This window comes from Tenrec ecaudatus, chromosome 9 (genome assembly GCF_050624435.1).
Source record: "Tenrec ecaudatus isolate mTenEca1 chromosome 9, mTenEca1.hap1, whole genome shotgun sequence".
NCBI classification, from domain to species: domain Eukaryota; kingdom Metazoa; phylum Chordata; class Mammalia; order Afrosoricida; family Tenrecidae; genus Tenrec; species Tenrec ecaudatus.
This window is the reverse complement of record NC_134538.1, coordinates 122,297,374-122,312,083: the sequence shown is the minus strand read 5'-3', so window position 1 is coordinate 122,312,083 and position 14,710 is coordinate 122,297,374. Positions and strand designations below refer to the sequence as shown.

The 14,710-nt window shown below is 44.6% G+C and overlaps 1 protein-coding gene across 1 annotated transcript in view; it reads left to right on the top strand.

Moving 5' to 3' along the window:
* Nucleotides 1–14,710, top strand: part of FBXL13 (F-box and leucine rich repeat protein 13) — a 245,272-nt gene that overhangs the window by 50,650 nt on the left and 179,912 nt on the right. Inside the window, exon 7 of the mRNA XM_075557360.1 lies at nucleotides 693–860. Coding sequence (XP_075413475.1) covers nucleotides 693–860 — 168 coding nt within the window. The remainder of the gene's footprint in view (nucleotides 1–692; nucleotides 861–14,710) is intronic.

Genomic DNA, 14,710 nt, shown 5'->3' with positions numbered 1-14,710 from the left:
GAGGCTCCAGTTGCTGTTCTTACACGGGATTGCAGGCCGTTCCGGAGCCTGTGCTTTTTGGACACTTAGTAGTCGATTCATAAGTATGAGCGAGTCTCAAAAAGCTTGTGAAAAAACTCACTCTTTCAATTCCATCTCCCACAAAACTTTTGAAGCCTTCTCGTGAATGCATGTGGTCTTTGATGCACACACACACATACTCACCAACATTGTGTGTGTGTGCAATATTGTTCCTTAGGACTTTGCTTTGGGTCAGGAGGTTTTCAGGAATGTGTGCAAAGTAAAATGGGGATTTGCTGTGGTAATAAGTCAGGTAGGCCCGCCCATTCTGTGTAGATCTCCTTTGTTGTTAGCTCTGTGAACCAGCTTTCTCCCATGTCTCCAATACCAGTTCTACTGTGACAGGAACATGACCCGGAGAGCTTCAGTTTCCTTCTCTGTCAAAAAAGGAGGCTGAACCAGATCCCCAAGGTGATTTCCTGTTCCAGTATTCTTTGACAATTACTGGAAATTATCTCAGCAAATATTAAGCATACACATTGAGGATGGTAATTTATGTAAATAAAGATGATTAGTTGTATTGTGTAATTAGTGCTATCACTGTGCTTGTAGTGTGCACTTTTATTTCACTGTACTTTAGGTATATAATTTAATTTAACCCTTGTAACAATTTATGATGATTTTCATTGCAGTTGCTAAAACATGAAATTATACTGAAAAAGTGGAAAAATAAGTCAAAATCAAAACTAAGCACTGGGGAATATTTCATGTCTTCTGAAGAAAGCCTTTCTGAACGTTATCCAAGAGATCGGAGTTTTCAATTTGACATTTCGTTGTTACCCTTAAAAGCAATATTACAGGTTTGTATGGTTCATCTGTCTTAACTTGCAGTTTCTACAGTGCTTATTTTATGAATCCTAGATGAGTGGTGGAAGGTATATGTCAAATATGTATATCTAGATCTGTATATCCCACACTCTACAGGCATTACCTTGTTTAATCTTTTTAAAATTTATTTTGAATTGTAAGTTAATACATATATCATTCCATAGTTCAGTCCCATGAAGCAGCATTGTACAGTTGCCACCACAATCCGTTTCCAGACAGTCTTTTCCTTCCTGGACACCTTAGCATCATCTCCCTTTTACCCTCCTCGCCACTGTACCCTCCCTCTCTGAAATCCTTATTGTACTTCCTGTTCACATAGGTTCAAGAAATATATTTTTTTACAACTGACTTTGGGGTATTTTACTTTCATAAGTCCTTCATTCAGATGGTTCTAAGATAAATATACTTTAATTGAAAACAGAGAACTGGAAGCCATCAGAAATAAGAATGAATGGGATATTCCTCCCTCCTTTAAGCACAGGCTGTCATTTGAGATTAGGCAGGTTGTGGATACTCTCTCATCCTTAAATTTCTGGTCCCTTGTCCTTTAACCGGGAGAAAGATGAAAATTTCCACTCCTGTTAAGAGTTCAGTCTAAGCTTCCACCCGGTGCTCCAAGATGTGGATGCAACATACCGGCATGAAGCAGGGAACCAATGGAGAGGTCTGAGGGGCTGGCCCCAATCCCAACTACATGGACAGCACCCCCTCCCTGCAGAAGAATTCACTTTAGAGGACAGCACTGAAGCTCCAGCTCCAGGAGAGGGACATGTCTGATCAGAGTATACAGGAGCAAATGAAGGGGGAGGAAGAGAGGGTGGAGCACATCCTGGCCAGCCAAACCCTAGGATGATATTTCTGCTCAGAGCAGCCAAAGCACAGAGAGTAGAGGGTTGGCCCCACTATGAGACAGGACACCCCTCACTGACCTATAGCCTATGGGGGACAACACGGGAGACAGTGTGGAAATTGAGCCCGATCTGACCCCACCGTACTGAGGTGAAACACTTAAGGGTGTATAACAGAACAGTAAAGGGAACAGAGCAATGAAGTCCCCAGGGAATACCAAAAATAAATGTTGGGGCCAGGGCATGGTACCCTATCAGACCTGAGGAAAACACTCCTGAAAGTCAACAAACAGACCTTGAACTATTTGCAAGCTTTTTTGTCTTTCTTTTGTTTTCTTTCATTGCTTTGTTCTGTCTTGTTTTTTTGTGCATATTATCTCTGCAGATCTATCTAGATAAGATGGTGGGATAAACTATCTGGAGGAGAAAATAATGGGACCAAAGGTTCTGGGTTGGGGTATGGGAGAGGAGGAGGTGGGAGGAAAAGAAGTCAATGTTTTAAGAAACCCAGGGACAAGGGAACAACAAGTGATCTAAAATCGATGGTGAGGAGGGTGTAGGAGGCCTGGTAGGGCTTGATCAAGGGCAATGTAACAGAGGAATTACTGAAATACAAATGAAGGCTGAACATGATAGTGGGATAAAAGGAAAGTCAAAGGAAATAGAGGAAAGAGCTAGGAGGCAAAGGGCATTTATAGAGGTCTAAATACAGGCATGTACATATGTAAATATATTTATATATGACAATGGGGAAATAGATCTATGTTTATATGTTTATAGGTTTAGTATTAAGGTAGCAGATGGACATTGGGCCTCAACTCAAGTACTCCCTCAATACAAGAATACTTTGTTCTATTAAACTGGCACTCCGTGACATTCACCTTCACGACATGATCACTGAAGACAAATGGGTACAAAAGCAAATGTGGTGAAGAAAGCTGATGGTGCCTGGCTATCAAAAGATAGAGCATCTGGGGTCTTAAAGCTTGAAGATAAACAAGTGGCCATCTCACTTAGAAGCAACAAAGCACATCCATACATTCAATTGATCTATGTATATGTATGGATTGTGATAAGAGTTGTATGAGTCCCTAATGAAATGTAAAAAAAGAAAAGAGGAGAAAAAAAAGAAAATGATTAGGGAAAAGAATGTACAGATGTGCTTTATACAATTGATGTATGTATATGTATGGACTGTGATAAGAGCTGTAGGAGCCCCTAATAAATTGTTTAAAAAAAAAAAAAAAAAAAAAGAAGCAACAAAGCCCACATGGAAGAAGCACACCAGCCTATGTAATCATGAGGTGTCGAATGGATCAGGAAGGAAAAAACAAAAAAATCATATCATTGTGAATGAGGGGTAGTGCAGAGTGGGGACCCAAAGCCCATCGGTAGGCAACTGGACATCCCCTTACAGAAGGGTTACAGGGAGGAGATGAGCCAGTCGGCGCAGTATAGCACCTGTAAAACATACAACTTTCCTCTAGTTCTTAAATGCTTCCTCTCCCCCACTATCATGATCCCACTTCTACCTTACAAATCCAGCTAGGCCAGAGAATGTGCACTGGTACAGATAGGAATGGGAAACACAGGGAATCCAGGACAGATAAACCCCTCAGGACCAGTAATGAGAGTAGTGATATCAGGACGGTAAGGGGAAGGTAGGGTACAAAGGGGGAACTGATCACAAGGATCTACATATAACCCCCTCCTGGGGGACGAACAACAGAAAAGTGGGTTAAGGGAGACATTGAACAGTGGAAGACATGACAAAATAATAATAATTGATAAATTATCAAGGGTTCATGAGGGAGGGAAAAAATGAGCTGATACCAAGGGCTCAAGTAGAAAGCAAATGTTTTGAGAATGATGATGGCAGCAAATGTACAAATGTGCCTGACACAATGTGTGTATGTATGCATTGTGATGAGAGCTGTACAAGTCCCCAATAAAATGATTAAAATAAAAAAGAGTTCAGTGTAGGAAGCCCACAGGGACAGTTGCACGCTGTCCTATAGGGCCACTATGGATTGGCATCAACTCAGCAACACCGACTCCTGTAACCTCAACACTGGCCTGGGATATCAGGTTGTACTTTTCAGTGAGTTAAATATTTATTTTCTTCCCTCCTAGATTGTGAATTTGTGAAAACAAAAGCCATATGTCTCTACCTTAAAATCATTGAATTGAATTTTGAAAAGCAAGCGCTAATTCTAGCTACTGGTTATATTCGGTCTGATTTTTACCCCCCACTTCAGAATATTTTCTTCTCACACTCGTTGCTAGCTCCCAATTTCTCCTCATCCTTACCTACCATGTCTCTCTATCCAGTGAGTGCCTCTGTAGATCCACTTCTCTCATATTGCATAGATAGAAAAGCATACAAAACAATACAATCATACAGTCATACTAATGAAACAACAAAAAAAACCTCAACAACTAGACAGAACATAGAAAAAATCTCCATCAAAGAGAAAGCAGAAAATATTAAAAACTGAAACAACTTTAAAATGAGTCAAAAGGGAGATCAAATTGTAAGGTATTATATTTTAATCTATTTATAACTGCCACAATAGATATTTCAATGCTCTCGGTATGATAACAAGGCTATTCACCAGACCCCTTGGCTATGGTCAGAGGGGATTCACCCAAGAGTTAATCCACGTGGGGACCCTGCAAGTGGATGTTGGGCACCCACTGTCATCCACATTCTATAAACTGGATGTTCATAATTTAAGCTCTGATATTATCCTCTCCTTAGGATTTGGGATTTATTATTGACGAATCTTGGATCACACAGTTAGGAACATAGTATCAGGCACATACTTCCCTTGGGTTCTTTGTAAGTATTGTTAAGTACTTTTTCCTGATGGGAGGTTGCCCCCTGCTTTATGCACTAACAGTAATGTAATCATCTTCTCCAAGACATACATGTCCCCCTTCCCCCAGCTTTACTTGAATTTCCAGTAAGGTTTGCTTACCACTCTTGCAGGCGTGCCTGTTGATTTGGGGTGACCTTAGCACAATGTTGTTTGGCAGCAACGGAATGGTCTTCTCCCTCTCCCTGCATCTTGAAACACTGGCCTAAGCGGAGCTGATAACTCCTCTGTCAAAGTAGTTTTAAGACGTCCATATAAAGGGGGTGAGAGCTGGCTCATGGGCCCTCGGCAGGATCGCTATCTTGTTGCTTGGGAGACCGGATTAGAGGATTACATGACCTGAGAGCAGAAGCCTGCCTTCTTCTTGGTGTTTATCCTGATAGGAGTAGACTCATATTTGTCCCTTTGTGATGGACTAACTTCACTCAGCACACTGGTTTCCAGATCCATCTGTGTAATGAGTCATGGTTTCATCACTGTTTTTTTTTAAAAGGGATGCATAGTATCCTATGCTTATATGTATCAAAGTTTCTTTATCTGGATGGGCATTTGGGCAATTTCCCGCTTCTTGCTATTGTGAACTGTGCTTCAATGCACATGGGAGAGCATGCATCTGTTTGAGTTCTGTCTCTTATTCCTTTGGGGTATATACCCAGAAAAAGTCCTGTCTTTTTAATGACCTTTTGCTTTTCTCATGAATGATAAGTCTTTATAGCCTCCCAGAGCTCATCAGGTCTTCTGTCATTAGTGTTCAATGCGTCCAATCTGTTCTTGAAATTCAGGTGGGATAGACTCAAGGTTGTATTTTGACTCTCGTGGATTTGATTTAATGTTCTCAGCTTTATCATGAACTTACATATGAGCAATTGATGGTCTGTTCCACAGTCGGTCTCTAGTCTGATTTTAGCTGCTGTTACTGAGTTTCTCCATGGTGTCTTTCCAGAAACGTAGTCAATTTGATTTTTGTGTATTCCATCTGTGGAAGTCCTTCTTTATAGTCACCATTTGTGCTATTGAAAAATAGGTATTTGCTATGAATAAGTTGGTGGTTTTGCAAAATTTAATCATGGGATCTCCAGTTTCATTTTTTCAACACTAGCTTTTAAAAAATATACTTTTATTGGGGGGCTCTTTCCTCTCTTATCACAATCCATACATTCTTCTAATGTGTCGAGCACATTTGCACATATGCCGCCATCATCGTTTTTAAAACATTCTCTTTCCACTTGAGCCCCTGATATCAGCGCCGCATTTCTTCCTCCTCCCTCCACAACCCACCTTCCCTTATGAACCCTTGATAAATTATAGGTTATTTTTTCCATATCTTACACCGCTCTCCGTCACCCCTTACCCACTTTTCTGTTATTCGTCCCCCTGGGAGAGGGTTTTAGTTGATCCTTGTGATTGATTCCCCCTTCTTCCCCTCACCCTCCTCTAATCCTCCTGGTATTTCTACCCTCCTTGTTGGCCTTGAGGGGTTTATCCCTGTGTTGTGGATTCTTATCTGTAGCAGTGTGCATGGTCTGGTCTAAGCCAATTTGTAAGGTAGAATTCAGGTCATGATTGTGGGGGGACGGAAACACCAAAGAGCTGGAGGAGAGTTGTGTGTTTCATCAGTGCTATACTGCGCCCTGACTGGCTCATTTCTTCCTGACGATCCCTCTGTGAGGGGATGACCAACTGTCTACAGATGGGCACTGGGTCTCCACTCCATGTCTCCCGCCCCCCCCCCCCCACTGCCCATTCACCTTGGGTATGGTTTTTTTTCTGGGTTTTAGATGGCTGATACCTGATTCCATCGACACATCATGATCACACAGGCTGGAATCAGTAGCGTTTTTGCATAAAGTTGATTAATAGTTGTATTGATTGGCTTTCTTTGGAGACGGATGGATAGTTTCTGATCACAGATAGCATTGTCAGTGATGGATTGAGCAAGATTCATCTGACAATGCATGCCCTGGCTCTTGATTAGTTTATTCTCAGCTTAGTAAATCATATGACTTTGTGATTCAAAATGGCCAAATACCAGTCCATTTCAGCTCACTAATGCCTGGGATATTGATCTTCATGCGTTCCATTTCATTTCTGACCACTTTCCATTTTCTTAAATTCATACTTCTCAATTCCAATCATTAGAAGCTTTTTGCAGCTGATTCTCTTTCCCTTGAGTCCCACCATGTGCCCCATCAGCAAATGATGATCCCGCAGGCTCCATGCCCCAGGCTCTCCCCAACTCACGTCACCAGGGTTGACTCCCGACCAAGACACCAGCTCCTCCTCAGTCACACTTTGAGTGCTCTCCCACCTGAAGGGCCGCTCTGCCGGCAGTATTCTGACAATGTTCTGTTTCCTCTGTTTACATTTCCAATATTGGAAAAGGCTTCGAAGCTATACATAAGGTTTCCAGCAGCTTCTTCCTCTGAAGTACGGAGCGTCGTCCTTCTGTGTTGTCTGTTCTTTGTCTGGAAGCTCCGCTGGAGCCTGTTGGCCCTGCTGGTATTTGAAACACCAGTGACTCAGCTTCTAGCATCACAGCAACACGCAAGTCACCACAGTACAACAAACTGACAGATAGTGGTGGACTAAATGCAATCGATTTGCAAAATTAATTTTAAAAATCATATTTTTTACATCAGTGGATATATCTTTGGTCAACTAATTCTCAGGAATTTGAGGGAAAAAGTGTAATAATATACAAATTTAATATGAGTTGGGCCTAAACTTTAAGCCTTTGGAAATGTTCATTTTTATAATAAATTGGAATGTGTACATTTGGGTAGCTTAATATTTTGAGGGAATGATTGAAACCAGCAATCTGGAAAGGGTTACAACCTGAACTTCCTTAGAAATCACATATAAACTTTAGGCTTGCTTTTTCTCAGTTAAAAGTTTTCGTTCCTTTGTCAATGTGTTTACCAACTTAAACCCTTTCTTCCTTTCAATTTTATTTCTCTGGTTGTTGAGAATATACACAGCAAAGCATACACCAGTCCTACAGTTTCTCCATTTCTCAGACATTGATTATATTCTGCAAGCTGTGCCACCGTTCTCTCACACTCCTTTTCTGAGGTTTTCTTCCCTTCTCAACCAACATAAAACCACTGCCATCTAAGGTTCCTATTTAATCTTCCAAGTTGCTATTTCAACTTGATCTTTTACAGATTGTTCTTAAAAGAGCATAATGCTCATGGCTGACCCGCCCTTCATGGCTCCAAAAAGTGTGGATTTATGAGAATCAAAAATACCCCCTATATTTCCCCCCCTTTTGATCAGGAAATCTTTGATCAACATGCTCAGTAATGGAAGCTGGGCACCATCTAGTTCTTCTGGTCTCACAGCAAAAGGAGGCCGTTGTTCATGGAGGCCATTACCGCACATCCAAAGTCTCCTCCTCTTCCCATCTCCTCCTCTCCTGCTGTTGCAAATCACAGAGAAACAACATTGTTGCAACTTGGATGACTGTTTGAAGATTTTAAGATCCCAGGCAACTAGTGTGCCAGTAGGTATAGTAGAGGCAGTAGACACATCACTTGGACAATGAACGGGGGTCTCTTAGGAAACCATGACCTTGACCCTCCAAGCCAAGCAACCAATCCCATGAGGTGTTTGGCTGCACACACAGCCTGAGCAGCGACTCTCTCTCGCTTTTTAAAATTTGTTGCAAGTATAGCTCTCACACAGCTTTTGCCGGTTCCTCTTTTTACAGTTATGCCATGTATTGACATCAATGAGAACAATTGGCTGTGCAGCCCTACCCCGAGTTACGATTTTGCCATCACCACTAGCTCTCCCTTCCCTCCCCTCCCCTGCTAACCACTAGTAAACTTTCATCTCTACACATTTCTCCTTCTTGCTTTTTATATCTGTGAACTCATACAATATTTGCCATTTTTGTAATAGACCTATTTTGTTCTTTCTCCCTCCCGAATTTACCTGGAACTTGAGAGTTCTAGGTCTTGTTTTTCAGTTGTCAGTCCCTCCCAAACACACAGAAAACACACTGTGATCAGTCTGCCCACCAGACGGCCCTACCTCGCTGCCATCTGCTCAATGCAGACTCATAGCGACCCAATGGGACTGGGAGAACTGGCTCTGTGGGTCCTAGGACCAGCCCTGTCTTTCTCCACCACTCAGGCAAAATAGGATGTACTAATCAACCTGTCCACCAGGGGGCACAGTGCCCTCTCTCAGGCTATCACTCCCTTTCAGTTGTTTCTACAATCATGTTTTCAGGCAGAAACCCCACACTCAGTGAGGCCTCGTTGGGGCTGGGTACTGCCCTTCTTTCTCTGTGGGGTCTGCTTATATGCCACCTTCCGGAGGAGGGAGGTGCTGACACTTCTCAGAAGGACTTCTGAGAGACTCTGTGGCCCAATGGTGGTTGGGGGAGCAATATCCTCAAGTGATCTACCTCCTGATGTCACCATAGGGAACCTATGCACAAGTTCATCCCATTACAGGATCCGGAAGCTTCAGATTGACCTGCAGGGAGGTCTGCCGCATAGCTATCCGTCCCTGCCCTAGAGTATGTAGGCTGTGGGTGTAGCCTCCAGCTGAGATGCCCGTTTTCTACAGCACTAGTAGCCTCAGTCAGCAGTCTTCAGCATTGATCATAAGGGGGAAAAACAGGCCCCCCAGGAGGGGCGGTCTTTCCTGTTGGATTCAGAGGCCTGAGTGATGGGATGCACAGGAAGGTCCGCAGAGCAGATCAGACTCCACTTCAGGGACCTTCTGTAGCAGTTTGCAACAGTCTGGCCACCACCAATGACCAGGTCGGGGATGGGGTGTCACCCTCTGGTCCTCTCCCCGGGAGGTCCACCTTGTCGCTATTAGAGGCCCCACCTAGATTGATGCTGAGTGTGCAGCCTCCACGCAAGGCTCCTTCTTCCTAACACACAGCAGCTCCAGCCAGTAGTGCCCAGCACTGAGTGTAGGGGCAGGCTCTCCCTCACTGGCCCTAGGGAGGTTTGTGCTGTTGATTTCACAGGTAGGTAGCACGTTGACTGGGGAGCACATGGACCTTCCATAGCAAGTCATAGTCAGCTTGTAGCCAGTGCCCACTGTACCCCAGGGCAGGTCTGCCTTTTGGCTTTACAGAAATGTGGGGTCCTGTCTGTCTGTTCAGGCAGAGGGTGTGGAGGTTAGGTGAACAGGCTCTTTTTCTTGGGTTACTTCCCCAGCTCACAGCAGCCCGCAGCCCACTCGGCTTGAGAGGAGAGGCTGGAAGATGTGAGGCTCCTCCTACACAGGACCATTGCCTGATTTCTTGGTTCCTGCCTGCCTGTGGTTCCCTCCAGCCTTCCTCTGCTTCCAAATTCAGAGCCCCTCAAAGCCGAGCGCCATTTCCTTAGTGTGTGTCTTGGACTTGTGGAGCTGGATCAGAATGATGGCTGGAGTTCTCTGTCACCTTACTCATTTGGATTCGGTTACATAAGTGCATGGTAACAGTCAGGTCCCGTTTTGGCCATCTCGCTTGGTGTCGTCTGCCCATTAGGAACACTGCCTCATTAGCAGATGGCAGGGCTCATCTACTATCAGGCAAACTTCAGGCCAAACTCTGAGCTAGTGGGAGGATTGGCAAAGATCATTTTCTACGAAACTGTGACTTTATTTTCCCCCTTGAGTAGTTGGCAAAGCAAAACCCATGTGGATGAATTTGGAAAGGGTGAATCCTATAATTGAGTGATGTTGTCTCCGAGTGTGAACGTGGTGCGTTAGGGATGTCTATCATTTTCATCCACTGTCATTTTTGTTTGTTTATGAAAACTCTGCAACGCGTGGCTTCGCAGTAACAAAACCCTCTTCAGACTTTATAGTGCTTATGACTCATCTTCTCACTCGAGGGTGAAAAACAACCACCTGGAGAGCTCTTTAAACCAGAACCACTGTGGCAGGAGAAGGACCAGATGGTCCAGGTCTGTTTCTAAATTACTTGGAATTATAAAACAAAAGATTATTCTCAATGGCTTTTCACATCCATGGTGTGATAACCTCAGGGGTCAGGCCGACCTCCGTTCACCCAGGCGGAGAAGGAGTCCAGGTTTTACAGCAGCCATTAGACGCCCTGCGGACAAGGGCCAATTCGGAAACCACACTGTTCTGTTGAGCTCTGGGTGCGTTGGCTCGACGTATGGCGTAGTTGAAAACGCAGATGGAACACTGCATCTAAAAATGGCTTTGCTTCTGGAGTCAGTGTGATGCACGGCTGACCCATGTGTGCTCTAAGACAACCAGCAATAGGAATTTTGTTTCAATGTTCAGTCTATAAGGATTTCAGTGACTGCCCCAGAAGAAGGTCCGCATCCTTGGTAGAGGGGCAGCGAAAGAGAGGGAGTCCCTCCGTGAGATGGATGGACACCGTGGCTGGCGCTATGGGCTCAGTGGTACAAGACGGAGCAGTGTTTCATTCTGTTGTGCAGAGGATCACTGTGAGCCAGAACTGCCTCAATGGCACCTAGCAACAATAACAACAAGCTCACTGAAGGACACGTTGCTTAAAACCTTCACCCACCGACTGAAGAATTGGTTATTGAAACCCTCCAACCACTCGCTGGGAGAGTCTGTTTTCCATAAAGATCCCAGCTTTGGATATCCTATGAGGCGGTTCTCCTCTGTCCTGTGGGGTCACTAGGACTTGGAATGAACTCAGTGGCAGTGGGTTTGCATTCATTGTTTTCCGTTTGTTTTTGAACCTTACTGGAGATGATTGCTAAAGCTTGCTTTCGTGGGGCTGCTAGGTGGAGTGGAACTGCCAAGCTTCCTGTGAGTAGCCAGGGATAAACAATGGGCACCTTCAAAATTGACTTTCTGATCAGTTTATTTTTTGGTAGCAGATTGCTCTGCTCACAGCCTGTGCCATATTTAATCCTGCCATTTCAGCTCTAGTCTTGGATGACTTCTGCATGACGTAGTGTACACACGACTTTGATATTAAGTGTTCCTGACATTTAAATTACAGAAGCAAACTACCCTGGCGGCATGAGAGCACCCGTCCGATGAACTTCTAGCTGACTGAAAGGAATTGAGAGGGTGCACTCTGCATTCTAGGTGGCTGATTCTGCCACTAACTGTGTGACCGTGGACACATCTCTTTTGTTTCTGATGTCTCCTCTGACAAAGGGGGATCGTATTAAGAATCACCCACACTTACTATGGCGAGGATTTAATGAAGTCCCTAGAGTAAGGCACAATGCAGCAGAGGCTACTTTGACTCATGGCAACCCCAGGTGGATCAGAGCAGAATGAGACTCTCTGGAAGATCTTCAAGCGTCGAGTTTTGGGAAGCAGATTGCCAGGCCTTTCTTCTGCATCACCTCTAGGTAGACTGCAGCTGCCAACTTTTTTTTAATCAGAATGGGCTTTTGGATATGTTAACTGTTTGTACCAACCAGGGACTCTAAGTTCTCCAAAGAGGCTCATATTCATGATGAACACATTGACTTTAGAAGGCTGAGTGGTGTCTGTTCTCAGCCAGTCAACAGACACTCACTGAACCCAAGGATGGGCACGCATGAGCCCTGCCCATGGACAGCTAGCTGACATCAACTGTGCAGACCTGGAAAGGCAGCTAGCAGCACAAAGCAGGAGACAGCTCCAAGGAAGGGGGCCAAAAAAAAAAACAACCCCCAAACAAGTCCTTTATCCATTCAGTGGGAGAAAGGTTTGTCTCTAAATTGAGGTGGTGAGTCGGGCAGATAAGAAGGTAAGCAGGCGCTTACTTGCTAGTCTGTAGTAAACAGAACTTATGTGAAATTGGTACCTGCATATTAGTAAGTAAGCCTATGCTTAGACCTTCCTGGAACTCTGCCCCTGTCAGGAATTGAACATTTCCAAAGAGGGGTTGTGGATTCTGGGGGAAGGTGCTGTGGCATTGGCAGAGAACAGATGCCACCGTCCCTAGAAGCAGAATATTTGTTGGAGTGAAAAAATGTGGGGGGAAAATGCAATGAAAAGACAATGGATTTTTCCCCACAAAAGTTTTGAAGGCCCCTCGCATATGTTCAGCACAGCGCATTCGCACTAGCAAAACTATGGAAACAACCGACATGCCCATCAATGGGACAGTGGACGCACAAGCCGTGGCGAGACACACAGTGCAGTCCTGTGGACTGTTGAGTAACGATGGGGCTGTGGGACTTTTCATCACAGGGAAGAATCCAGAGGACACCATGCTGATACAAAGAAGTCCATCACACAAGGACAAATATTGCATGTGACCACTATTATAAAAAGTCAAGAAAAGGTTTCCATACTAACAGAAACACTCTGACAGTTACTGGGGTGGGAGTTACTAGTCACTAACGAGAAAGCAAGAATATATTACTCTGGGTACCGGGGAAGGCCAAAAAAGAAAAGGAAAAACACAGTATGCTTTGGTTAAGTTCCTGTATAAATATTGTTGACATGTGTTCTTCTATACATGTCATAAATTTTTGTGTAGTTATTACCAAATAGAAAGTAAAACAAAAATTATGCATTTTTATAATGGGTTTATTTTCCTTTAATTTCTGCCAACTTCTTTTTGGTTGCCAAAAATAATGTACAAGCCTCTATTTTAGGTGCTGGGGTTTAGCAGCAAATTAGACAAGCACTGACCTTGAATGATGGTGCTGGTGAAGAATATTGAAAATACTACGGACTGTCAAGAGAGCCAACAAATCTGTGCTGGAAGAAGTACAGCCAGAATGTTCCTTAGAGGCAAGGATGGGGAGACTTAGTCTCATGCACTCTGGACTCCTTAGCACGAGACCCCAGTCCCGGGAGAAGGTCATGGTGCTTGGTAAAGGAGAGGGGCAGTGGAAAAGAGGGAGCTCTAGGTAAGATGCATCGACATGGTGGCTGCTACAGTGGTCTTAAGCCTAAGAACCTTTATGGGGATGATCCGGGAGCAAGCAGTGTTTTGTTCTGTTGAACATAGACAGGGCTGCTATGCGTCAAAACTGACTCCACGGCCCCCAACAGCAGCAGCACCCTTACCTTCTAGTGTGACGAATTAGATCTCAAAGAAAGGGCCAAATAACACAAGACGATGTCACGCAGAATTATATGTTTGGAAGAAAGTAAAGCAAGGTAAAGGGATGAAGACTGCAGATGTGGTAGTATTGTCAGGGAGAACTTCGTTCTGCAGGATATTTATTGAACGAGTTTAAAACCAAACCCAACCCAGGAAAACGGGGAGAAAGTCTCAGCCGGTTTGGAATGGAGGATTTGTGTAAGGAAGAACGAGGCATGGAACTGGGTAGGGCAATGATCCCCTGAATGCCCACTCAAGGTTTGGCGTTGATCTGTCATATATTTTCAAAAAGGGCAGTGACATACTGGCAGACTTTTAGGACACGATTCTTTTTTGCCGTCACCCTACTCCCTCCAAAGTTGGATGCAGGATGTTAGGAGAAATCACTAGTTTGGGGGAGGGGGGCAGAGGGAGCCGTGGGTTGTCTAGGAAGGAGCACATGGGAACCCATATGGGAACCAAAGCATTCACAGAATTCGAGGACCAAGAGTATGTGGAGTGAATGAGTGAGTGTGGGGCTGATTGGGCAGCTTTGAGGCCAGGCGAGCCGAGGGCTGAGAAGCTGAGAAATCAAACAGGCAGGAGCAGAGTCCGAGTCCGCCTCTTTGTTGATCTAAACCCATGAAACGCACCACTCACTCCTGGCTCATGCTTCCTGTCTTGCCAAGTGTTCTTTCCATACCGTACGGTGTTCCATTTCCAGGTTGGGGGAACCTCATTCATTTCAGCAGCTCACCATCTGTTTTAGGCAGCTAGTTGTCTGCACTGAAGCTGTTTACAGTGAATTATCTTCTGTTTTATCATCAGAAGACAGTTGTCCCCTCCCCCCATCCCTGATGTTGTGAGGTTCTGTCCAGTGGATCAGGGACCCTGAGTACAACAGATCCAAACCCCACTCGGTCGGCTCCGTCCTCACAAGCATTGTGCTAGCTAGAGCCCATTGTTGCAGCCAGGCTGTCAGTCCATCTCATTGAGGGGTTTCCTCCCTTTGGCCGCCCCTCCACTTTGCCAGAGACGCTCCCTGACAGCAGGTCCAAAGTGTGCAAGGCACAGTCTCGCCAGCCTCGTTCCTAAGGAAC